This window comes from Macaca fascicularis, chromosome 3 (genome assembly GCF_037993035.2).
Source record: "Macaca fascicularis isolate 582-1 chromosome 3, T2T-MFA8v1.1".
Taxonomy (NCBI): domain Eukaryota; kingdom Metazoa; phylum Chordata; class Mammalia; order Primates; family Cercopithecidae; genus Macaca; species Macaca fascicularis.
Window position 1 is genome coordinate 134,452,064 of NC_088377.1, and position 24,718 is coordinate 134,476,781.

The 24,718-nt window shown below is 36.8% G+C and overlaps 1 protein-coding gene across 4 annotated transcripts in view; it reads left to right on the plus strand.

Annotated features, from left to right (window-relative positions):
• The window catches only part of ELAPOR2 (endosome-lysosome associated apoptosis and autophagy regulator family member 2), a 177,123-nt gene extending 153,216 nt beyond the window's left edge, over positions 1 to 23,907 (plus strand). For all 4 annotated transcript variants that reach the window (XM_005550345.4, XM_005550346.5, XM_005550348.5 and 1 more), the window contains 4 exons: positions 6,239 to 6,365; positions 10,904 to 11,082; positions 12,140 to 12,305; positions 23,391 to 23,907. In XM_005550345.4, coding sequence (XP_005550402.3) covers positions 6,239 to 6,365; positions 10,904 to 11,082; positions 12,140 to 12,305; positions 23,391 to 23,450 — 532 coding nt within the window. In that variant the 3' untranslated portion in view covers positions 23,451 to 23,907. The remainder of the gene's footprint in view (positions 1 to 6,238; positions 6,366 to 10,903; positions 11,083 to 12,139; positions 12,306 to 23,390) is intronic.
• The last annotated feature ends 811 nt before the right edge of the window (positions 23,908 to 24,718 follow it).

The window sequence follows — 24,718 nt, forward strand, 5'->3', positions numbered from 1 at the left end:
TCAAGGGTCAAACACTCCAGGGGTTTATTTCACAGATTCCAATTTAGAGTCTCTCTATCAAATTCATCAGATCTATTGGATGCTAATATAGTATTTTCTTTGGTCTTTGGGGGAGGACTGTTAAAACCAAATTATCCATTTTCAGTTCTTAAGAGACATGGAAGGATGGTTGGTAAAATAAGTTCTCTTGTTTTCTTTTTCCCTAGAACAATTTATAGACAGATAATAGATACCTAAGTCTGTGCAAGTTAAATTAAAAAGACAATTTAACTCAAAAGACTAAAACTAAATACGTTCCTAGAATATTAAAAAGTAAAAAGGCATATAGAAGCATTATGAGCATAAGTGAAAACAGCTAAAATCCATTATGATCAAGAAATGAAAAAACTAAAACAGAATTGCTAAAACTATACATTTCAGACACTAATAAATAATCTTAAGACATGATATAAAAATTGAAACCATTCATAAAATTTTCAGATCAATTTTGAGATAAGGATGATAATTATTTCATTAAACAAGATAAAGAATGTGAAGATAAAACTAGGGAAAGTCAGTTAATTTAGTTTATCTCAGTTTTGATCTGATGCTGGCTTTTGATAGTTAACTCAGGATAGAGTCTTTAGACAGGGAGGTTTTTGCAGGAGATTGATAGAATTTTGTAAACCTGGATCTAAGAACTATGCATAAAAAATCTTACATTCATACTCAATCTGTTGTGATATTCTTGTAGAAAACACCGGGTTCTTGTCACACATCCAGGAAAGAGTAGGCTTGCAGACACTTTGAAGGGTGAGGGGCTATGGAATTTATTGGGCGAAAAGGAAAAAGACTCAGCCAAATGAGAGGGGTTCCTGTTAGCAAGCCCCCATCTCACAGATTGAATCCTAGGTTACCACCCAGGAACAGGAGGGGCCAGGCTCCTCTCCCCTGCAAAGGGCGCAAACTTCCCAAGGCCCCACCCCTTTCTTCCAGTGCCAGGCTGATTGGAGGTTTTCTGTGGAGCCCTTTTTACTTGGTTGTCTCAGTCTGAATGTTTGTGTCTCCCCAAATGCATATGCTGAAATACCATTAATACTGGGGTGATAGTAGTAGGAGATGGTGTGTTGGGAGGTTATCAGATCATGATGGCTCTCCCCACATGAATGAGATTAGTGCCCTTATGAAAGAGACTCCAGGCCTGGCACGGTGGCTCATGCCTGTAATCCCAGCACTATGGGAGGCGGAGGCAGGCAGATCAAATGAGGTCGGGAGCTCGAGACCAGCCTGACCAACATGGAGAAACCCCGTCTCTACTAAAAAATACAAAATTAGCCGGGCGTTGTGGTGGATGCCTGTAATCCCAGCTACTCGGGAGGCTGAGGCAGGAGAATCACTTGAACCCGGGAGGAGGAGATTGTGGTGAGCCCAGATCGCGCCATTGCACCCCAGCTTGGGCAACAAGATCAGAACTCTGTCTCAAGGAAAAAAAAAAAAAAAAAGCCGGGCATGGTGGCTCATGCGTGTAATCCCAGCACTTCGGGAGGCGGAGGCAGGCAGATCAAATGAGGTCGGGAGTTTGAGACCAGCTTGACCAACACGGTGAAACCTTGTCTCTACTAAAGGTTAGCTGGGCGTGGTGGCGGGCGCCTGTAGTCCCAGCTATTCGGGAGGCTGAGGCAGGAGAATGGCGTGAACCTGGGAGGGGAGGCTTGCAGTGAGCCGAGATTGGGCCATGACACTCTAGTCTGGGCGACAGAATGAGACTCTGTCTCAAAAAAAAAAAAAAAAAAAAAAAGACTCCAGAGAGCTAGCTAGCCGCTTCCACCACATGAGGATGCAGCAAAAAAGCGCTATCTATGAAGCAGAGAGCAAGCCCTCACCAGACACTGAATCTGCTGACATTGTAATGTTGGACATCTCAGCCTGTAACTGTAAGAAGTATATATAAACTACCCAATTTAATATATTTTGTTATAGTAGCCTGAATGGACTAAGACACATTTACAAACAATTTGTAATCTCTAGCCTCAGGGCAAAACAATTTTTGAACAAGATGCAGTAGTGTTTTTTGGGCCCCATACAAGAGGGGACAAGCCATCCCCAGCAGAGAAAGTCTGAGTCTCCTGAGATGCCAATGGTGAGAGGAATTACCAGCAGCAGGTTAGAGACAGCACTGAAGCCAGTTTGAATACCCCAACATGGGGAGCTCACTGAAAAGCTCCATGCGAAAGCAACTCAGCAACAATAGTTTATCCTGGAGGATAACTCAACTGACAAATTTTCTAGGTACACAAAACGTTCCCCTCAGTCTCCTCAGACAAAATCCAGAGGGATCAGAAACATATTGACAATATAGATATATGTGCTTTAGCCTTTGTATTTTCTATTTTGGTGAAACAAATTTGTACTGAATTATAAACTATGCAAACAGTTAATAACAGGTTCAGTATTAAGTAATAATAGTTCATAAGAAAAGATTCTTCTCCACGAATTCATAACACAAACCAAGTAGATCCTACTTTAGGAAAGATTTATTTAAAAGAAGACACTAATAGCTCATCTCTCAGTCCAGTTATCTCTCAGGGAATGTATCCCATTTTAGAATCCAAGACCTAACTTCCTAAAAAAAGTTAATGTGAATTCTTACGTATTGCCAGGGCCACCCAGATTCATAAGGCAATCCTGAAGTAAAATAAGGAAACCGGGAAGTCTCTTATTCACTTACCTATAAAACCAAATCAAGGTCCACCTGGTTGTCCTTTGAATCAGTCTTTACCTAGAATTCGTAGCACATCCAGCAATCCTGTAGAATCCTAGCCTGGAATGCCCCGGCTATCCGTGACAGTGTACTGTCTCTGTAGACATTTATTCACTGGTTCCTATGGTGACTGCATAAACCAAAAATTATAAAAGAAGCACAATTTGTGGTACCTCTGCATTCCAGCTTTAAAAAGCTGGAGGAGGTGGCTGGAGATGATGATAGGACAAGTAATCAAAGGGAAAAGTATTTCAAGTACTTGGCAATAAAACATTTATCTATTTTACTGTTTGTTTTTCTGTTTTCTTGGTAAGAGAAAATATTTGTTTTTCTCTTATACTTTTTTTCTATTTTCATACTAAAAATAAGTGCTATTCAAATTATTATTGCTTCATACATCCCTGTTTCATACGGAAGGACTGATTTAAATTATGACATTTAGGTTAATAACAAATAATTAAATTTGGATGTTCCACAATTTAAATGATTCATCAGGTTAAAAGAATCAAATAATTGACTCGAAGGTAAACTACTTTGAGTAAAGCTAAGAGTATCTTTTAAAAAATGAAGTCTACCAAGGAAAGGCACTATAGTGTTTTGACACCCAACAGCAGCTTTGTAAATTACATCACTGTCGTGATTTTGTTGTTGCAGTTTCTGTGGTTCTAGCAGTTCTTTAGAAAGTGATATGCATTGCTAATAGTCTTTTATATTTTTCATTGCTCTAAACTTTCCAAAATTGTTCACTCATTTTATCCATTAAAACTACCTCGTGAAGGTAGTATAGCAGACATTTGATTTTGACAAAGTACAAAAAAGTGGCAGGGGAAAGAAGGAGTTAAGTCATTTGTAGGAAAACATAATCATTTGAGTGTCCAGTTAGAATTGTAACCCAGATCTTTTCTTTAGAAGTTTTTGCAACTTTGATTAGTTTTCTCCTTTTTTTTTTTTTCATTTATAGAGTTCATTTTTCTCAGATTTTAACAGACTTTCTCTTCTATTTTTCCAAGATAAACTGTTTTTTTTTTTCTTACTCAAAACTTCACTGTTCTGGAAAATAAAATATAGAATAATTTGGGGAGGAAGATTTGAACTGGAGAGCACTTTTGCTATTTTCACTAAATGAACAGGAAATTGTATTCTTGAATATTTTTCTCATTGTTTACCCAATATTTTAAAAAAGAAAAAATTTGAGTTGCTTTTTACTAAAAGGGGGAAAGTATGGATATTTTATGTGGCATGATTTTCATCTATTGTACTTAAAAAAAAAAAAACCTGTCTTTGTTTCAGTCTGAGTATATTCATTACCCTTTTTTTTAGAAACAGAGAAATTAAGGCAGATAAGAGTTAAGCCATTTTCCCCAGAGTCACTATTTGTCATTGTTCTTAGCCCTGACATATGGCATAGGGACTCAGTTACAGCATGCTATAAACAACATTGCTTTTATTCACATCCCACCACTTCTGCTTAGTGTACGGACACTTTGGAAAGATAGGCATGTAAAAATGCAGTCAATTTATAGACATGTAAATTTTTTTTTTAGTGTTCATGTCTTAAGGTGTCTTAGAATACATTTAGTTAACTAACAGTATGAAATTTTACTTTGCTGTTAGACTGAATATTATAGTTTTGGACCATGTATCACTGGAAAGGTATTTGAAGTTAAAGCTTCAAAAAGTGTTTTTTTATTTTTCCTTATTATTTTGTGGCTATCCTTTTGCTATTAATGGTTTCAGGACACCTGTCCTCAGCACCAGCTGAGGTCTGAAGGAGGTTTTCAGGGCAAAGCCTATATTTATGTGGCTTGACTTAAGGAAGCCGAAAGTGGTAGACAATTTAAATTCCCCTAGTTTTAATGCATTCATGAACAAAACAGCAGTTCTTACTAGAATCTATCCAAATAGCTTCTGGCATCAATCAGTAAGGATTCTGTATACCATAACAGCCATTAATTTTTCAGCCATGCTGTGTTTACCTGTCCCAGAATGAAAGAGGCAAGCTGAGGTAATGGCCCCACCCACTAGAAAGAACAGTTTCCAAAAGTCTCCAGAGCCTCCCTAGTGGTTAGTTCTTTGTGATCCTATCCCTGCGTCTAAGCCCCATCCACATCCATCATCTTCAGAGTAGTGAAGGTAACCACTTTTCAGGTTGTCATTAGGCCAAGGAAACCCAAGATTGCAACGTTATTTGCATCACTTTGTTGCATGTTGACCTCATAGTTGGTTAGTTTTTCACTTTAGAGAATTTTGTGATGATGTCTTTCTCCTACTTCTAAAAGACCAGGGTCCTGTGCAGCATTCTATTCCCTAAAGCATCTCGCCTAAGTACATTACCTTAAACAGAAGTTACAACCTCTGTAACATATGAGGCCTTTCATTACCTAGTTTCTCTCCGTATGCCCAGCACTCACGCATTGCATTGCTCTTGAAACTTGCAACAATGACCCACCTGTAATTTCCTGCCAATTAATAATACCTTTTCATTCCTTTGCAGGAATTCCTTTGCTTTCTTCTTTTCTATTCTGGCTAACTCCTACCAAATATTCTAGACTCAGCTTAGATATCATTTCTACCAAGAAGCATTTCCAGAGCCTTTTTTTTTTGTCATGGTTTCTGTCTCTCTCTTAAATTCAAAATAAAAAAGCTGTATAGAAATATAATTCCTCTACCATACAATTCAGTCATTTAAAGCATATCATTCAGTGGTGTTTAGAATATTCAGGGATATGGGCAACCACCACTACAGTCAGTTTTGAAGATTTTCAACAGAAACCTCATATCCTTTAGCTCCTAGTCTCCTATGCCCCAGTCAACTTCCCAGCCCTGAGCAACTACTAATTTACTTTCAGTCTCTATAGATTTCTCTATTCTGGACTTTGAATAGCATCATATCATTTGTGAAATTTTGTGACTGGTTTCTTTCACATAGCATAATATTTTCAAGGTTCTTCCAAGTTGTGACATGCCTTACTGCATTTCTTTTATGGCTGAATAATATCCTTTATACAGATAGATTGCATTTTGTTTATACTTTCGTCTGTTGATAAATATTTGGGTTGTTTCCACCTTTTGGTTATTATATAAAATGCTGCTATAAACATTCGTGTACCAGTTTTTGTGTGAAGATATGTTTTCATTTCTCTTGGGTTTATACCTAGGAGTGAACTTGCTGGAATAAATAGTAACTTTACACTTAATTGGTTGAGGAACTGCTAAACTTTTCAAAGTAGGTGCACAATTTTATATTCCTATCAGCTGTGCATGAGGACACCAATTTCTCTACATCCTCACGACACTTGTTACTATCTTTTTGATTCCAGCCATCCTACTAGGTACAAACTGTTATCTCATAGTGGTTTATGTCTTTTAGATTTTTTTCCACTTGTGTTTCTTCAGCATCCACACAGTGCTCCCCAGCATGTGATAGGTATTCTGATGTTGTTTGAATGGGTTAAAAAGCTGTCATTTATGTGTTTTTGGTTTTGTTTATGATTTTAGCAAGTGCCCAGCAGGTACTTGTGATGGGTGTACATTCTATTTCCTGTGGGAGAGTGCTGAAGCTTGCCCTCTGTGCACGGAGCATGACTTCCATGAGATTGAGGGAGCCTGCAAGAGAGGATTTCAGGTAAGGGACAAACTCTCAAAGCAGAGCTTTGGCATTATAGTTGGTTAGTCTGGTATCACATCCTAGAAACCAAGGTCCAGAAGTATGGCAAAACCTTGTAGTTAACTTAATGTGACATTGGTAGGCATTTAAAATCAAGTTTGTTAGCTGAACTTTCAGATGCTAGGGTAGCTGGAGATGTGCACTGGGATTGAGGAAAATGAATCATGATAAGGGAGTCACAGGCTTTGAATATTTACCTGGATTATATGGGAATGATATCATTAAACCAAGATGTGATTTATATAATGCAGGTTAGGTATAATTAAGATGGGGATAATATAACTGACTCACTATAAGAAGCGTGCCTAAACAGTAAAGCATATACACATAAAATTAAGATCCTACTCTATAGCTTCTTGCATTCATACTTAAATATTTTTAATTTCCATTTTATATTTAATACATTATGAAAACTTTCCCTTCTCATTACATATATTTTTAAAAACATTTTTATTTATTGGTAAACATTTTTTATGTAATTTGGTGTTTAATAATACCTTTGTTAGACATTTGAGAGAAAATTGAAAACAATCTTTTTATAAATAACTGTAGCAAACACCTTTGAAGGAAATTTGATTTTGTTAGTTTATGATTAGCAAGAGATTATTTGAATCCAAAAAGAATGGACATTTTTAAGGCTTAATACATATTACCAAATTACTTTGGTTATATCAGTTTTCACTTTCTCTTCATTTTCACTTTCACCAATAGTGTTTGAGAGAGCCTGCTTCACTGCACTAACTTTAAGTAGTATCATATGAAAAAAAACAAAACAAAACTTAATCTGCTTCAAGACCACTTGTTTACCACCACTCCATGCCCAGATTCCATTAAAATCATAATAAAGAAGCACAGAGGAAAGTAAACCAACACTAATTCTGGAAACCTGAAGGGAGAGTGGGCAGCAGAGAATTAGAGAGGGGAAGCAGTTTTTCCCAGGAAGGTCTTGAAGAGCTTGCAGTTAGCAGGATGAAGGGCAGGAACTTGAGAGGAATGAAATCAGGATGCTTGCACCCAATCCCATGCATTCCAAGTATTTGACAGCAGTTGCGTTCACCTCACCCCTAAGAAAAAACCATACAGAACTATTCTCTAAGTTGGTGTTTTTCAAACTTTAATGACAGTGAACCTATATTAAGAATTATATTGTACATCAAACCCAGTACACACACACAAATTAGACACACAGAAATATGCCTAAAAGTGAGATAAAGTTTCAAGGAACAATATTTATTTTGTATTTTATGATAAAGTACAAGCACAGAGTTAATGTAAAGTATATTTTTATTAATAATTTAATGCAGTATACAAAAAATAAGCAGATAACACAAAAACAAAAATTAGGAAATGTGTTATTTAATTTGTCAAATGTGCTTCCCTGTAGATGGCTTATTCTAGTTCAGAGCACACAGAATCAGTGCCGCTCACTCAGCTAGCACACTGCTGAGACAGTTTCTTTTTAATATTTTTAAGTAGGTCAAGGATAAAAATTCCAGATTCACAAAAATAGTTTTTTGTTAATCCTCTTAATAATGATAATGCTTTTTCTACTTCACAATAGAAATTCTTCTTTACCTTTACTCTACAATTATGACAAACTGCTTATCTTATAATTGTTTTTTAGAGTAAATGAAAAACGAAGCTGCACTCTCCTTGGCTACCAAGTTTAATTCAAAGGTTTTTGAATGACTAAATGATCTTTTGTTCAAACATTCTTTAATATTTCTCTCCTGGAAGGTAATGAATGATGAGAAGGTTAAGACAGTAAAGTTGCAACAAGTTCTCTAATTTAATTTCATTCAAACTGTCTTCCTTGGTAGGGTCACTTCAACATATGATAAGATTGTTGAGAATAGATAGTTGCTGGCTGATTATTTAGTATTTGTTTTTGCCTTTAAAATGATACTTTTTGGATCACTTTGATGTGCTTGACATGTTGAAATTTATAACATCCCCCTATAGTTACATATTTAATTTGAGAAATACTGGAAGCAGTTAAATATATTCTTCTACTATGCTTAGATACCAGTTTTGGAAATATTTGTCTAAGGAGCTTAAGCTTCAGTTACAAAACTATGAATATTATTCCTGAGTTCATAGACCTTACTTAGTGTATTCCATTGCAACTATAAAAAAATGGGTATGATACAGTAAGTGGGAATAGCCACCTCCAATCACGGAATAAAATATTTTAAAAAGTCAACTCCTCTGTGAGTTTCAGATACAAATGACAGCTATTGCTGTTTTTTATTGTCAGTGAATATGTGTGGATTTCTTTGGATACCAAAGCTTCATAATGGAAGAAAAATAGTTATTGTGAAATATTGCAATGGGTATATTTAATCTTTTTAACCATCCCACTGTGTTTCAGTCCTATTTCCAACACCATCTTTATCATTTTTTTACTTTATATTGATTGAGCATTCACTTTCCTAATTCTTTAGATATATCTAATACAGATGCATACGTTAAATTTATACAGGTCCTCCACATACAGCTGATATAAACAAAAAGAGCTGCACAACTTGTGATGAAAGTGCTCTTATCAAGTGGGATCTGTGAAATCTATACCAGGTTCTAAGTGTGTATTAAGCATTACTTATGTATGTCATGCAACACTAAAGATTTGAAGAGAAACTGTATTATTACTAAGGGGACTGTCTTAAAATTTATCTTTGAATTTATTTTACCCTGCTCACAAAATATTTCTACATACTAGAATAATAATTTTTTCAGCTGCAGTGTCAGCCATTTTGTTTTCCAATGATGTGTGGTTGAATGAATAAGGCTTTCTAATTAATAGTTACAGAATTACTAAGATAATTTGCCAATAGCTTGATTTTTTTTTTCCATGTCAGTATTTGAGGAACTTATTGAAAAGTTAAGCATTCTGGGTTTGCAAGTATTTTTTTAATTTTGAAGTTTTAAGATTTTGTTATAAGACTGCCATCAGACAGTAGAGCTTGCTATTTTCATTGGGTATTACATTTGATAAAACCATATCAAAGATGGTACAGTCTTTTTTCCTTGTTAGAATGCACTTCAAATAAAGTCAACATTTGCTAACGAATTTGTTTCTCTCTGTATTGTCATTATTGACACTTAGAGATGCAGCAGATGAATTTGAACATGCCTCAGCATTTCCCATATTACCATTTTTATAAAAAATGTGACCCACTTAAAAAGAAATTTATTTGCACTAAGTTTAGGAAAAACGTTACAGCTATAATGTACAAACAAAAAAATCCAGTCACTAATATCCTTTCTAAGGAACATGCTGAAAGTTCCTATCCAAAACTTGAATCAGACTTTTCCTCAAAGTGAAGAAGAGTCTCTTGCCCCTTTCACTTCATGACTAACTGCAAAAATATTTGTGTATTTAAATCATGAAAATTAACATTATGGTGTTATTCTTCTGTTAGAGTGTTGATAAAGTGACCATCGTACACCAGAAAGTTGAATGAGACATGTTAAAACATTAGTGCCCTGTGTTATTTAATGTCGGTGGATAGAATCACCATGCAGATTGCTACTGGTCACTGTATATGTTGAAATATATAAGGAACCATGCACTGTACTCTGATTTTCTATTTTGATCTGCTTATTTGATCTATCTATTTTTTTAAATTCCTGGTTGAGACCCAGTATATTAAGGCAGTTTGAAAAACATTGCCCTAAAGGAATTGCCATCTATTTCGGGAGAATGAAAGTACTGGTGTGGGTAGTGATGACCCAGAATAATGCTTTCCTTATTTTGGCATGGGGAAGAAGGGTGTAGACTATGTGCCCGCTTACACCAGTTACCCAGCCGTGGTACACCTATATGTCCTGGGTCTAGGGTCTGTTCTTCCACTCGGAGGACAGGCTTATTGGGAAAATGGGCTTACATGATGGGTGGATGCAACCCATTTCTTAGAGTAAGCAACCTAAGCTTTCATTCAAAAACATGACTAAGATGTCTAAGAGCATCAAAATTGGAAAAAAAGAAAGCCCAGAAGGTATGTTCATATGGAGCCATTTTTATTCAACCTCCTTGGCATGCACTGTACTGTACTGTACCCTTCTGAGGTGGCAATCTATGTCTTTGTTTGGTTTTTGCATTTTCATTAATTAATTCATTATTCATTCATGTATCTTTTTTCCTGTATTTCTGGAGCCCAGAAGGTATGTCCATATGGAGCCATTTTTATTCAACCTCCTTGGCATGTACTGTACTCTACCTTTCTGAGGTGGCAATCCATGTCTTTATTTGGTTTTTGCATTTTCATTAATTAATTCCTTATTCATTCATGTATCTTTTTTCCTGTATTTCTGGAGCTTTTATTAAATGAATGTTGAATAATCCTCTATGCCTACTGTAAGTAAAGGGTTAGCAAAACCCTTTCTTCTTTTATGTAAGAAATTGACCTGTGACAAATCTAGCTTTTACAGTTGAGTCTGAATCTCATTTCTCATGTCTTCTATGGTTTTATGGTTTTTTTTTTTTTTTTTTAAAGGAAACCTTATATGTATGGAATGAACCTAAATGGTGCATTAAAGGAATTTCTTTGCCTGAGAAAAGGTTGGCAACCTGTGAAACAGTTGACTTTTGGCTGAAGGTGGGAGCCGGTGTGGGAGCTTTTACTGCTGTTTTGCTGGTGGCTCTGACCTGCTACTTCTGGAAAAAGAATCAAAAGTAAGTACCCTCTGAGATGATCACAAGAGAGCAAGAGAGCCTATTTTGTTGTGAAAATTCTAAACTTGATCATTATATCCAATAAATAGATTCTTCAGAGACACAAGAATTTTCTCCTTGTGAAGAAATCATAGGAAAGGCCTTGAGAAAGCAAGCAGAGGAAACGATTGTTATTCTGACAGTAGAAAGATCATAGAACATTAGAGATCATTGAGTTAGAGTCATTTATTAGAAAACAAGGAAAACAAGAGGCTCCATGTTACTCAGGTAGATTATGGCAGAGCTGAGATTTGGAAGGCAGATATTCTCTCAGTGTCTGCCTGTTTAAAAAATGACATGATGCTGTCTTCTTACTTCACCTTTTCTTTTTAAAATTTCTTGTGGGAAGACATTTGCAAAAAAAAAAAAAAAGAAAAGAAAAAAAGAAAAAAACAGATTAAGTGTATAGGCAAATATCATGTTTATTTGCTCCAGGTCTTCAAGGATCTGGAATTGAATATGGAGCCTAATTCCTGAATGTATATTGATCTGTTATAGGACTTGAATCTTTTAGAATGATTTACACCTCAGGGGCACTGTGGAACTCCTATATTGTAATATCTACGGACAATTGCAATATCTGGGGTGATAGTATAAAGGAATAAATAATATAGAGAAATGATAAAGACCAAATTACTTGCCTGTTTGATATTCTTATCTTTACAAACGAAATACTGGGAAAACCTTACAGTGAATTGGCTTCCAAATATTCATGTTAAGAAAATGCATGCAGGCCTCAAAGTCCCCGCCCCCAAATTTTTTCATTATTGAACAATTCAATGTAAAGTGGTAGAATTAACTCTATTGAATTGATTTCTGAAATCCTGGGAAATATTTCTTTATAAATGGTAGATACATGATAACACACATATTGCTATGGCTGTAGGCTAGGGAAATTTGTTGGTGGAGCAATTATACTCCAAGCCAATTTACTGAGCTAGTATATGACCACCTAAAATAAGTATGTATTTATATTAACATAAATGGATATTTATTTGTTTATTTTATCACTATTTAGACTGGAATACAAATATTCCAAGTTAGTAATGACGACTAACTCAAAAGAGTGTGAACTCCCAGCTGCAGACAGTTGTGCTATCATGGAAGGAGAAGATAATGAAGAAGAAGTTGTATATTCCAATAAACAGTCACTACTAGGAAAACTCAAATCTTTGGCAACCAAGGTGAGAGTAGAATTTTAACCTGGTGTTACTGGGCATTTATAAAGTAGGGGGCATATTAACCTAATAATAGCATTCATACAAGCTGTTATTTTGCATGTTTATATCTCAGTGGATATTTATTCAACAGAAATACTCTTAGAAGCACGTGATAGAAATACAATAATATTCACTGCAGCATTGTTTTTGTTGGTTGTCAAACATCATCAATAAGGAGTTAGATATTTTCATATGTCAAAGTGATAGAATACTATGCAACTCTGCAGCTGTTAAAGACTGAGATATCTATGTGTACTGATAAATCAGTAGGTCCAAGATAGAGTGAAAACAAATGGACTATAGTATTTATATTAAATATACATTTATGTTTGTATTTGCAGAGAAAACTGTTAACAGTAGCTGCCTTTTGGGAGTGGTGAACTAATGAGAGTGTTTAGTCTTTGAAAGCAATACATTTTTGTGATATTGGAATATTCACAAAGATACTATTTTATAATTTAAAAATGGGGGCTAATAAAAGATATTACATTCATTCATACTGTTCCTTTTTATGGCAAGATTGTTTTACATAAAGAAAATAAAAGTTATAGAAATTATTGAGGTATATGAGGTAACATATTGTTGGCTTTGGATTTTGGAACAACTACCATATCCAAACATAACATGAAACCATAAATTGTTTGAAAAGACATTTTATTTGACGTTTTTCACCACTGACTTAAAAGATGAGAAATTATCAGCTTACTTAAGATTAAAAAAGAATGAAATAGAAGAAAGAAGATGACTTTCAAATTATTTACAACAGGATAGACAAGAGACAAAATTTACATTTATAAAGAGTATATAGTAACCATTTCCTTGTACTCTCCTAATTTAGGCACATAAATACAGAGAATTATTTAAGAGTAAAATGAAAAAACCATCTTTCCCTTCTACTAATGGTTAATTTTTCCTTTTATTAATATAAAGATGTAAGGAGGGTACTATTGCCATAAAGTAACAAGAATATAGTGATTATTAAGAATGGAGATCTTTACCCTACTTGCAAGCTAACAAGTAAGTCTGCTACAGTTTCATGGACAGTTTAGAAGACATGAGACTCCTGTCAGAGATGAAGGACAGTTTTATATTCACAGAATAGTGCTAGCAGAGTAATAACCTTTATACCAGCTCCCAAAGCTACAGGTAGCCCACAAGTCTGTGTTCCCACAGTGCTAATTGCAGAGGAAATGAAATCACTTGGTTGCGTTACAGGAAAGGGACTCTAGGCCTTAGGAACCTAAATGTAAACATATCCATCCTTTGCCTCAAAGGGGGCTATTGTCTTCATTGTTTTGGACAGGTAGCATACCTGTCCATTGCTCCGAAGGGAGACACTATTTCCAAGACTGTAAGCAAGCCTACCCTTTGCTCAGGAATAAGACAATATATCTTTATATTCCAAGGCAATTTTCTATACAAAGATTCTTGAAAAGATAGTCTAGAAAAAAGGGTAATCAGTTTCTCACTTTTAAGATGTACAGAAATGAAAGAGTACCATGGAGAATTGTCTCCAACAACATCCAAACCTCGTTTTTATACCATGTTGGTTTCTGATGAATTTTCCCTTTAGTTTCCCACTCCATGCACCATTCTGATTAATATGACTGACTGAGGCTGGGATTAAATTTGATCAATTTGCTTTATACAGCATTTAAATAAAGCTACTACCAATAGGACACCAAGCAGAGGTCCTTACCAACATGAGGCCAATCTGTATTGTTAACCTCAACCCTACCCTCAGGGTCCCAGACTCAACTAGCCGAACAAATGCTATGAGCCATTAGGGTTGACCTTAGAAAGCTAGGTAGCTTTCTTGTGTTGACCTTTCCACTGGCACTCAGATATTTCCTCCTTAAGATTCAGACAAAAAGGGGACAAGGAAATTTTCAAAATCTTAACAGAGACTCAATATACAGAAGTCCTCCCTTATTTGCAGTTTCACTTTTCATGGCCTTATTTTTGTGTTTTTAGTTACCCACAGTCAACTGTGGTCTGAAAACATTACATGGAAAATTCCAGAAGTAAACAATAAGTTTTAAATTGTGTGCTGTTCTGAGTAGTATGATGAAATCTCCTACTGTACTGCTTCATCCCACCCTGGAAGTAAATCATCCCTTTGTCTAGCATTTCTTTGCCGTATACACTACCTGCTTGTTAGTTACTTAGTAGTAATCTTGATTATTAGATTGGATAAAAAAACCCAGTATTATAGGGTTTGATACTATACTTGGTTTCAGGCATCCACTGGAGGTAGGGGGAGTTGGAACGTATCCCCTGGAAATAGGGTGGGAGTACTGTGTCTCCAATTTTTGTCACACTCTTGGTGAGCAGTAAATTCAATCAAGTGGTTACTATCCTTTTGATCTAGGATCATGGCAATCCAACAAGACAATCCAGATACATTAATCCAGGTATTACAGGATATATTAGTGATTGCACAGAGACTCTCTTGGTTCTCAAGGAGAAAGTATAGGGTAATTATATTGTGAATAACAATGTATGGACAGTGAGTTGATGTTGACCTGAATGCCTTTGATAGCTGAGGTGATGTAATTGATTACTTCAAGCTAAGGTCAGAGGCAAATTTTATATCACAATTTCTAACATCCCTAACAGTAGGAGTATTTCCCTAAACAGTTGAATATCTCTTATGACTACTCCTAAAGTGCAAGTTACCATGTTTTTAGTGAGGAAGCATGTTAGTGTCTGACTTCTACACAAGAAGTACAGTCCTGGAGGTAGACATGGTGCCTCTGGAAAGAAAGTGTTATTCACAGTTGTTGGGTACATTAAGTGGGACCTACATTGTTCAGGCAGCACAGGTTGACTGTGCCTGTAGGTGGCTTCTCTGCTGGCTAGTAAGCCTTAGGGTTTCCAATTCACATCATATAATGATGTCTCCTTGTTGTCTTCAGGGAGACTGCTTGAGGGAAGTCAGTTCAACTTTTCCTGTTTGTCCACACTGCAAACTAGTGACTTTTGTTCACCTAATGAAATGACTAAATAATGGCTATGGGAATGAGATGTTGGTGTTACTCTGGGGCAGGGGCTGAGGCTATTTCCTGCTGTTTTGGATACATTTCTCAGTTAGTTTAAGGGGAATGGCAAATGAACTGTGATGAGAGCATGTGGTGGGTATGGCAGACCCAGCAGTGAGTTAAATTAAAGGCCCTTGCCATGATTTGAGAGAGCCACATCAGAGCATTTTTCTTCATAGAAAGGTGACAGGGTGACCCTGAAATTCGTATTAATATCCCTTAATTCTTCATACTTCTCAGGATCTAAGCTGTCTCCTCCATTATCAGACTGTGTTATTGTCTGTCCAGTGCTAAAAAACCAGCTTGTCTCATTTCAGTAACTATAATTTCACCTTATTTCTACCCACATCTATCCAGAACATTCATGTGCAAGAGGCACAAAGGCATTTTATAAAAACATATAGAGACTCAGTGTGCACCCCTCCTTTGTCCATGTGGGCCATGGTAGGGGGACTTGGGGGGCAGTGTACTCAACAAGTGGTCATTATCCCTTTCATCTATAATCATGACAGCCAACAAAACAACAATACAGGTGGTTAAACCAGAATTATATTTGAATCTCCTAGACCCCCTTCTGTGTGGGCTATCACTAGAAGTTGTACCCAGGAAGCCTCAGGGTTACTGTTGGAGTAAATAACACATCATGCCCTAGATTGGTGAGGCAGAATCCAGGATGTTCAGATAAGTGTAAATAACCTTATGTAGCAGGTGTAGATGTGTGTCTGTGTGTATGTATGTGTATATGTGTTCTTCCTGATCATTTTCCATGAAGTGGCCGAAAGAAGATGATCCCTTTCCATGGGCAGCCATATTTGATGACCAAACTGCCGTATTAAAATGTGTGGATCAGGAGGCGGTAAGGGAGATAGTCAGAAATCTTTTTGAGTCACTTTCTGAGAAGGTCTTACAACGCTCAATAATACCATATGCTTTTGGACAGTAGGAAATGTGGAAGGTCCACTGAATACCTCTACTCTCAACTAATTTATGGGTAGCTTTTGTGATAAAAAGTGCTCTATTGTCAGACTGCAAATGGTCTTTAAAGCTACTAACTTTATACTGATTTGTTTCAAGGTTCACAATGTATGGGTAGAGTTAGCTGATCAGACTAGAATAGCAACACCATACCCTGAACAGGTGTAAATAGTGGTGAGGCACCACCAATAGCCCAAAGAGGTGGTCAAAGGTATGTTGTAATCAATTTACTAGGGAAGAACTGGTCAACTTTTTGCATGAGTCCCAAGTCTGGCATCTGTGGTAACCTCTGCATCAGAAAAATAGAATCATTTGCCTTGTGTCCAGCCTGTGATGGCAGATGCTTTGCCATGTTGGGTGAGATGATGGATCTATGTACTCATTTGTGACAGTCTGTCTTGTGTAGTCTCTATCAGGAGCTTGATTCAATTTCATCTTTTCATAGGAAGGATCCTTACTTGGGTGTCTACATGAGTGACACATATTTTAATCCAAAACTAAGATCTATTTTAGTGGTGTCCAAAAAGGGTAACCTTGAAATGCCAGTCTTTAGTTTTCTAAGTGGCAGACAAAACAGCTAGCCATTGGCAATAGCTTGAGTCAGTAAAAATATAATGAAGTTTATCAAGGGAGGTAATGTGTAGGTCTTGATAATGCCTTTGAGTTCTGTCCACTGAGCTGAGCAATCTTGTCGGTTTTCAGTTATTCATAGATGGTTGAATATCTGTAGCAGCCAGTGGATACCATTGGGCTTCAGCTCAACCAAATCATCAGTGAACCAGGCCCAACATGTAGTAGAACCTCGATAAATTGAAGGTCTCATTGAGTCAGTGGTTTTGTTTTGAGCAGTGGAGTAGGCGATAAAGTTTCCTCCAAAGGGTATGCTGCCACATTTTCATGTGAGACCCACACGCTACGGGGGCCAGACCAACTACATTCTTGAATATATGCCATTTGTATTTGACAAGTGAGGCTTATTCAGCCTTTTCCACCTTGTTGAGCGACTGTAAATGGGACTGTCAAGGTGTAGAGTTGCAAGATCTGCATGGGAATGACATTTAGTTTTGACTAGCCAGTGACCAACTAATGGCTATAGGTGGTAGCCATATCAAGAGGTAGTGAGTCTAAAACCTCAAAGGGTGCCTCTGTCTCCTTTTGCCAGGGTCTCCAATTGGCAAAATCATTACTTATAGAGAACCATATCACAAAGTTTTCATTATGATTGTGAGGCCGTAAAGGTAAAGAGTGTGCCCCAGCTTTCTGGACAGCTTTTAACATAGCCTGTTAGTTTGGGTCCAATTCAAAGGATACTATTTTGTAGGCTAGCTGATATAAAAGAACAAGTAGAATACTCAAGTGAGGCCCAACACTGTCCCAATAGCCGAGTCAAGTAAAGCGCTGGGCTGTTTTTCCTTAACCACTGGGTAGATTTAGCATTGTAAATCTGCTTACATAGTTCCAATGAACTTTACTTAGGTAGCAGGTCCCTGAATGTTCTGGGGGTTTATGAACCATTTCTGCTAGTAGAAGTGTGATAATTCAAGCAGGGCTGTTGATATGGAGACTTCTGACTTGATACCAACAGGACTTAATTTATATAGTGACTGTTTTGGGCATCAGAAGGTAGAGGGTTTAACTTGTGTGAAACCCTTGCTCACCGTTTGTTGCAAATGACAGAGTTGAGAACTCCTGGGGTATCCTACTGCCTACTGGCCCTTCTCTACATGTGACTGTTTTTGGTCAGGGAATCTCCTTTAGCATGTATGAGACGGGGAAGTACAAGCATATAACATCAAGTTCTGTATATTCAGATGTAGAAGCAACAATAACACTATCTTGAATGGACACATAGAACCCCTCCAAAGGTCACATTATTTTCCCTTTTCTGCTCTAAACCTTGCTCAAACCCCATTATTTGTATGCTCCTCTTTTCTCACAGGAGAGTAGGTATGATGGTGACTTGAGTGCCTGCAACCAACAGAGTGGTAAATGTTTAAGAAACCCTCCCCAAGTTTTCCTAGCAGATTCAGATGGGTGTGTATCGTCCAGTCCCTCTTGGTAACAGGAAAACTTTAGTCTCCTTTCTAATTATCTTTTTTCTTGAAGCAGCTGAAGTTGGGGTAGTTTGGGAGGGAGGCATTAAGACTGAAGAGAAAAAGAATCTTTGACAGCAGACAAGATGTTTGCATTCACTTTTATTTTTGACACGCATATCAACTGCTAACGATCCAGCCAACTTCCAATGTTTTTGGTCTACCCAAAGGCCTATGTTGAACAACAAGGTTCTGTTTACCAACATCATTTATTTGATCTTTGGGGACCCCTTAACTTAGAGGCCACAGTCACATTGCTTTTTCTCTGAGGCTGCAGGTTTTATGTCCTTTTGTTGATTTGTACTTGATTTGCATATTGGAGACATGTTTAGAGAATCTATCTTAATCCAGAGTATTTCTTGCTATTGTTAATAATGTTTAATTTAATTCCTGGTTTTAACATAAAAGTAGGGGAAATTTCCAGGTAGACCTGACCATACTAATTTATATAGAGTCCTTTGGGTCAGTTTCTCATCCTCTAGTGAACTTCTTCCGTGTTGTAAACCCAATCTGTGACAATAAAAGTCCAAATATGAGTCAGTGTTTCACTAAGTTTTCCTATGGGAATTAGTCTCAGGGAAAGCTCTCTGTATTGCAGTCAGGACCCACTTCAAAATCTCTGAGACCTTTTTACTGTCATCTATGAATAGATCTAAAATTGGCATGATAGATTGCAAGAGGTGTTGAGCCCAAAAATGGCCCCACTGCTTGTCATTCTGAACTGCTTACTGAACAGCCATTGAGTCCTGCCAAATCATCTTTAAAGTGAGTCAGTCAAAATTTTCATAATCTCTCCGGTTTCTTCCTATAAGTAATTTCCATTTTTCCCTTTTAGTACTCCTTGTAAATGCATGTCTCTGTAATTTTTGTCTAAAAGAGGGTGAAACCTCCTTTGCCTACCAGGATGAATTTTAGTTGTACAGTCATCCAGAATTGGTTCTAGGGCCCCTGAGTATACCAAAATTCAAGCATACTTAAATCCTGCAGTCAGCTCTGCAGAACCTGCCTATGTGAAAAGTCAGCTCTCTATTTAGGCGGCTTTCACCTCCTACAAATACTGTATTTTCAATCTACGTTCAGTTTTGTAAAATCTGCCGATAAGTAGGCCTGTGCAGTTCAAACTTGCGGTTTTCAAAGGTCAACTGTAGTTCTTACCATGGGGCACACCTAAGGCTGATTGCCTGGTGAGTGAGGCAGTCTTTCGGGCTGGAGGATAATTAAAGCATCCAGGGCACTGTTGAGGCAACTGACCTGTGAATTCTTTAACCCATTTCCCAGTCAGTACTCAACCAGCAGTCACCTCCCCAATTAGAGTATAAAAAAGTTTTCTTCCCTGAGAAGATTCAGTGTAGTGAATTTTGTTTTGAATAGCAATTTTAGTTAGCATAATGATTTTTTTTACTTTAAAAATGAAATTTTGAAATAGTACAGAAAAGTTGAAAGAATCATACAGTGGTATAGTCATATACCCACCACCCAAATTTTATTATATTTGTATTATTACATATCTGCCCCTCCATCCTTTCATCATCCCATATTCTTTTCTGTTGTTCAGTTTCAAAGTAATTGCGGACTTCAATACACTTCACCCCAAAACACTTCAGGGAACATATCATTGATAATAATTCAATAGTTTAAGTGAAATGCACACATTACAAATATACAATTTAATGAATTTTGAGAAATGAATATATATCTATAACCCCCAATTTCTATGAAGCTATAGAACACTAGTTCACCCCTGAGAGTAATATGTCTTTTTGCATGCAGTCAATCCCTCATCTCCCAAAGGAAACTACTGTAATGATCTTTTTAAACCATAGGTTAGTGTTATCTGTTATAGAACTTCATATAAGTGTAATCACACAGTATCTGTAGTATTTTATGTACATTTTATTTTACGCAGAAAGATGTTTTTGAGATTCATTCACCTCATCTTAACAGAAGTAGAATCCTTTTTATTCCAGAGTGGTATTCTATTGTGTAGATGTACCAAAATTTGTTTATCCAGTCTGTTGATTGATACCTGTGCTATTTCCAGTGTTTCACAATGAATTAAGCTGCTATAAATATCATTGCACATATCTTATTGTGTGTCTATTTTTAAGAAGTTTGTTATGCATGATTTCGGAGAGCAAAAAATGTTTATGTTCATTAACTATTATGTCATGTAGGGTTTGCTTTATCTTAGATATGCTCATTCATGTTCTAAAGGCCATACCTTATTTGATATTTTCCTAGCACTGCACTGCAGTTCTCGGGTTTATGTATAGATTTATTTTTCTTGACTTTTCTCAGGAATTAAAACTAAATCAATTTTTATGTGTTTCTTTTATTTATTTCACTACCATTTATGGGACATTGTAAGACACTTTGCCAAGTTTGGGGGTTATGTCAAATTAGACACAATTTCTCAACTCAGATACCATCTAGAATGTTAGGGGAGGACACATATCTCACACACACGTACACACACGCACACACACCCCTACCTCTCACACGATCATCCAGTATGTCAAGAACAAAAGTAAGATCTCTTGCAGCATAGGGGAGAAGGGAGTGCAGTAGGGTAGATAGTGACAAGGTGAGGAAAACCTTCTGGGGGAAGTTGGCTTTGGAATATATTCTTGGGTTTAGAGTTGAAAAAGATAATCCTGTTTGGAACCTTCGTCAAACTGAGACCTAGAGAGGTTCACTTACTTGTCCGGGGGGCTTAGATAGGAATTAGAAGCCATGTCTCCCAAGTTCCAATCCAGTGTTTTTCCTTCTCCAATGTGGTATTTCAATAGATTTTTATAATCATTGATTGACAACCTACCAAGTGGTAAGACTTGGGTCATATCTTGGAAATTAAAAAATGAATGAGATATAGAGTTCCTGCCATTAGGAAGTCCCAGTCAGTTAGTGGCACTACCTACCTAATTATATACACATGCATATGCATATATATCCCACCATTTCAGCAATAGGAGCACAATTCCATGCGAATGCAGAGGACATGGCTATTAAAGCCCTATTATCTCAAAATGATTTTATAAAGGGTTTTCAGTGTTTTACATTAAATATTACCTCGAAGATAACCAACAGGTCTCTCCCTTCCCTCCCCACAACATGATGTTGAATCAAGTTTTCTCAAGCTAACGCTGCAGAAATCTCATGTTTTCTTTTGAGTTTATGGCTGATACCCTAGAGCTCTTTCCTTTAATATCCTATGAGCTCCTTGAGGGAAGACATTTTGCTGTACTCATCTTTATATCCCTAAAGTCTAGTCGTGGTCCTGCAACAGAGACAGTGCTTAATAAATATTTCAACTGCTAATCATTATTCTAAAAGATTGTTAAGGCTGTTAAACGTGAGACCTCAGGCCAGTTCTTGCAGAGCCAGTCAGCAGGAGAACCAAGGAGATCCACAGTCTGCTCTTCTGGAGGCTTGTCAGCTCAGCAGAGGCAGGGAAAAAGTGATATGTTGGTGTGTATGCTATGACGTTTTTCTATAACCCTGTCCCTGTAGCCCTAAAGCTCTTGGATTTATCCACCCAAATGAAAGCAAACACAAAAGCAAACTTATCCTTCCTGACAGCTTGTCGACTTCCTATTATCTTCTCATGTCACTATTCTACTTTAGACATACATCTATTTGCATATGAGACTGATTGGCCTCTTATTTCATTTATTTAAAAAATAATCATAGTTCTCTCATTTTTACTCTCTGTATTAGCATAGTCTCCCTATCCCATTCCAGCAGGCTTCAGAAAGCTTTCTCTAACAGTTAATAGGTTGGAAGAAGCCTGGGCAACATGGCAAAACGTCGTCTCTACAAACAAATATAAAAATTTGTCAGGTGGTCAGGCACAGTGGTTCATGCCTGTAATCCCAGCATTTTGGGAGGCCAAGGTGGGTAGATCACGAGGACAGGAGTTCGAGACCAGCCTGGCCAACATAATGAAACCCTGTCTCTACTAATAATACAAAAAATTAGCCAGGCGTGGTGGCGGGCATCTATAATCCCAGCTACTCTGGAGGCTGAGGCAGGATAATTGGTTGAACCTGGGAGGCAGAGGTTGCAGTGAGCCAAGATCATGCCATTGTACTCCAGCATGGGCAACAAGAATGAAATTCTGACTCAAAAAAAAAAAAAAAAAAAGAAAGAAAGAAAAGCCATGCTTGCTTGAGCCTGGGTGGCAAAGGTGGCAGTGAGCTGAGATTGCACCGCTGTACTCCAGCTTAGGCGACAGAGAGAGAGAGACCCCGTCTCAAAAATACAATAAAAGGTTAGAAGAAATCCCACCTTTTCTTTCTCCTTTCCTCGTTAAAGAAAATGAATTTATTTTAATAGTCTATATTTTGAATGTTTTATGTAATGCCAGCAATGATACATTTGAGTGAAATTTTTGACCTATTATCAAAGATGACTTGTTTAATATCTTTAATAGGCATCTACCTAAAAAATTTTCCTAAAACATTAGTGAACTCAACTGATCTAATGTCTTATTGGCATTCTCCTTATTTATTTCTGCTGTCCTTTTTCTTATTACTCAGCCTATATTATCTTGAAAACATTTAGTTTGTCAGTTCTGTTTTGCCCACAATTAGCATGGCTAGGTCTCTGATTTCAGCACTCAGGTCAGGTATGCCCTCAGGAAGGGTCTCAGTGGTTTCTTTGCAGGGATCACAGCTACATCTTTTTGTATCTATTGCAATCAACGGTTTGCTTCTATTTTGAATTTGTGTGTCTTATCTCTTGGACATCAAAAGTGCCCTTCAGGGTAGGCATGCTACTTGTTTTATATCTGCCACCCAATTTTAACTGTAAAATCCTAATCACAAGTGGCAGCTAGATAGATTAAAATGATTTCTGGAACTTTCCTTCAGGTCATGTAAGATCCTAAAATCTTACGAGAATTTCAGTGAGTTGATTTTGTCTTTAATATTTTTTCTTAGGAAAAAGAAGACCATTTTGAATCTGTTCAACTGAAAACCTCAAGATCCCCAAATATATGAAGAGACAGTGCTGTAGCCTTGAGACTAATGAACAAAGAAACCTGCTCTAGTTTTACAGGACCATATTTTAGGGTCTGTCCTCATACCTGTCACATTGGTGATCTCACAGAGGAGGGCCATGCCGCCGAAAAGGGAAGGAGATTGAAACATTTGATTGCCTTATCACATGGTCAAGTACCTTGCCAAATAAAAGAAAGCAAATGATTTGGGTCTCAACTGAAGATGAAGCTCAACTCAGGAAGAGATTTATCTGTATATACACGTAACTGAAAACTAAGTTTAAGCCCACCAATGCACTGCTGATGCATGCCATATAATTAATGGGTAACTTTTATTCTTTATAATGTCTACATAACAAGTGTGATTTGGAGGGCACATGTGAGCATATGCATTATGATCCAATTTTATGTTTTTTCTTTGTTTATATTTTGGGGAAAATTAAAATTTTTTAAAGGTGTATTTTTGCCATTATTTATTTTCCTGACCTTAAAACAGCTTTTCTACTAAAAAATCGTGAACAATGAAGACAATAAATTTTTCATTTTTCCATAGGGTATCTTCTCTTGATTTAAATTTTAGGAAGAGTTAGCATATGCTTGGGTTCTCTAGATTTATAATTGCCTTTGAAATTCCATCCTTGTTGGAACTGGTAAGAAGGGCTTGACTGAAAGTTTGAAGGAAACTAAAAAACAAAAAAGTAAGAAAGGTAATGAGAAGCTCTAATTCTCTGTCAGTGCAAACTAGCTGCTAGTATTGTAGAAGTCAAATAACTTAAAAGAGTTTATGTAGTGCTCAAAGTGTAATTAAAGTAAATAGGAAAGCTTGTCAATCAAATCACTGGCAAAATCATGAAGAAGAAAGTGAGATGGTTTGTCTGTAAGTACAGATGACTGTATGAAATACTGGGATAATTTCATGGTCCTCAGAAAATGTCAGGGGGACTTTTGCTCTATGTCAAGCACCAGAGGTTATATGGTTATTTTTCTGCTGCAAGACTTTGAGGATGATGACTTTCTTAGAAAATCCAATAAGGCAGGAATTCAGTTTTGAAAAATTACATATAATTGTATTCATAATAAGAATGTGGTTGTTCCATAAGCAGTTATGAAATAATTATTGTTCTTATTCAAAAGTGATCCAGATCATTGTGATATTTTCTATGGTAGGCTGCTGGTATTAGCACAACTTGGATATTATTTGTTGAAGGAAGTATGAATGAAGTTGGATTTGACCAATTTTGTGTAAACCTTAGTTGATTTAAAACTGAG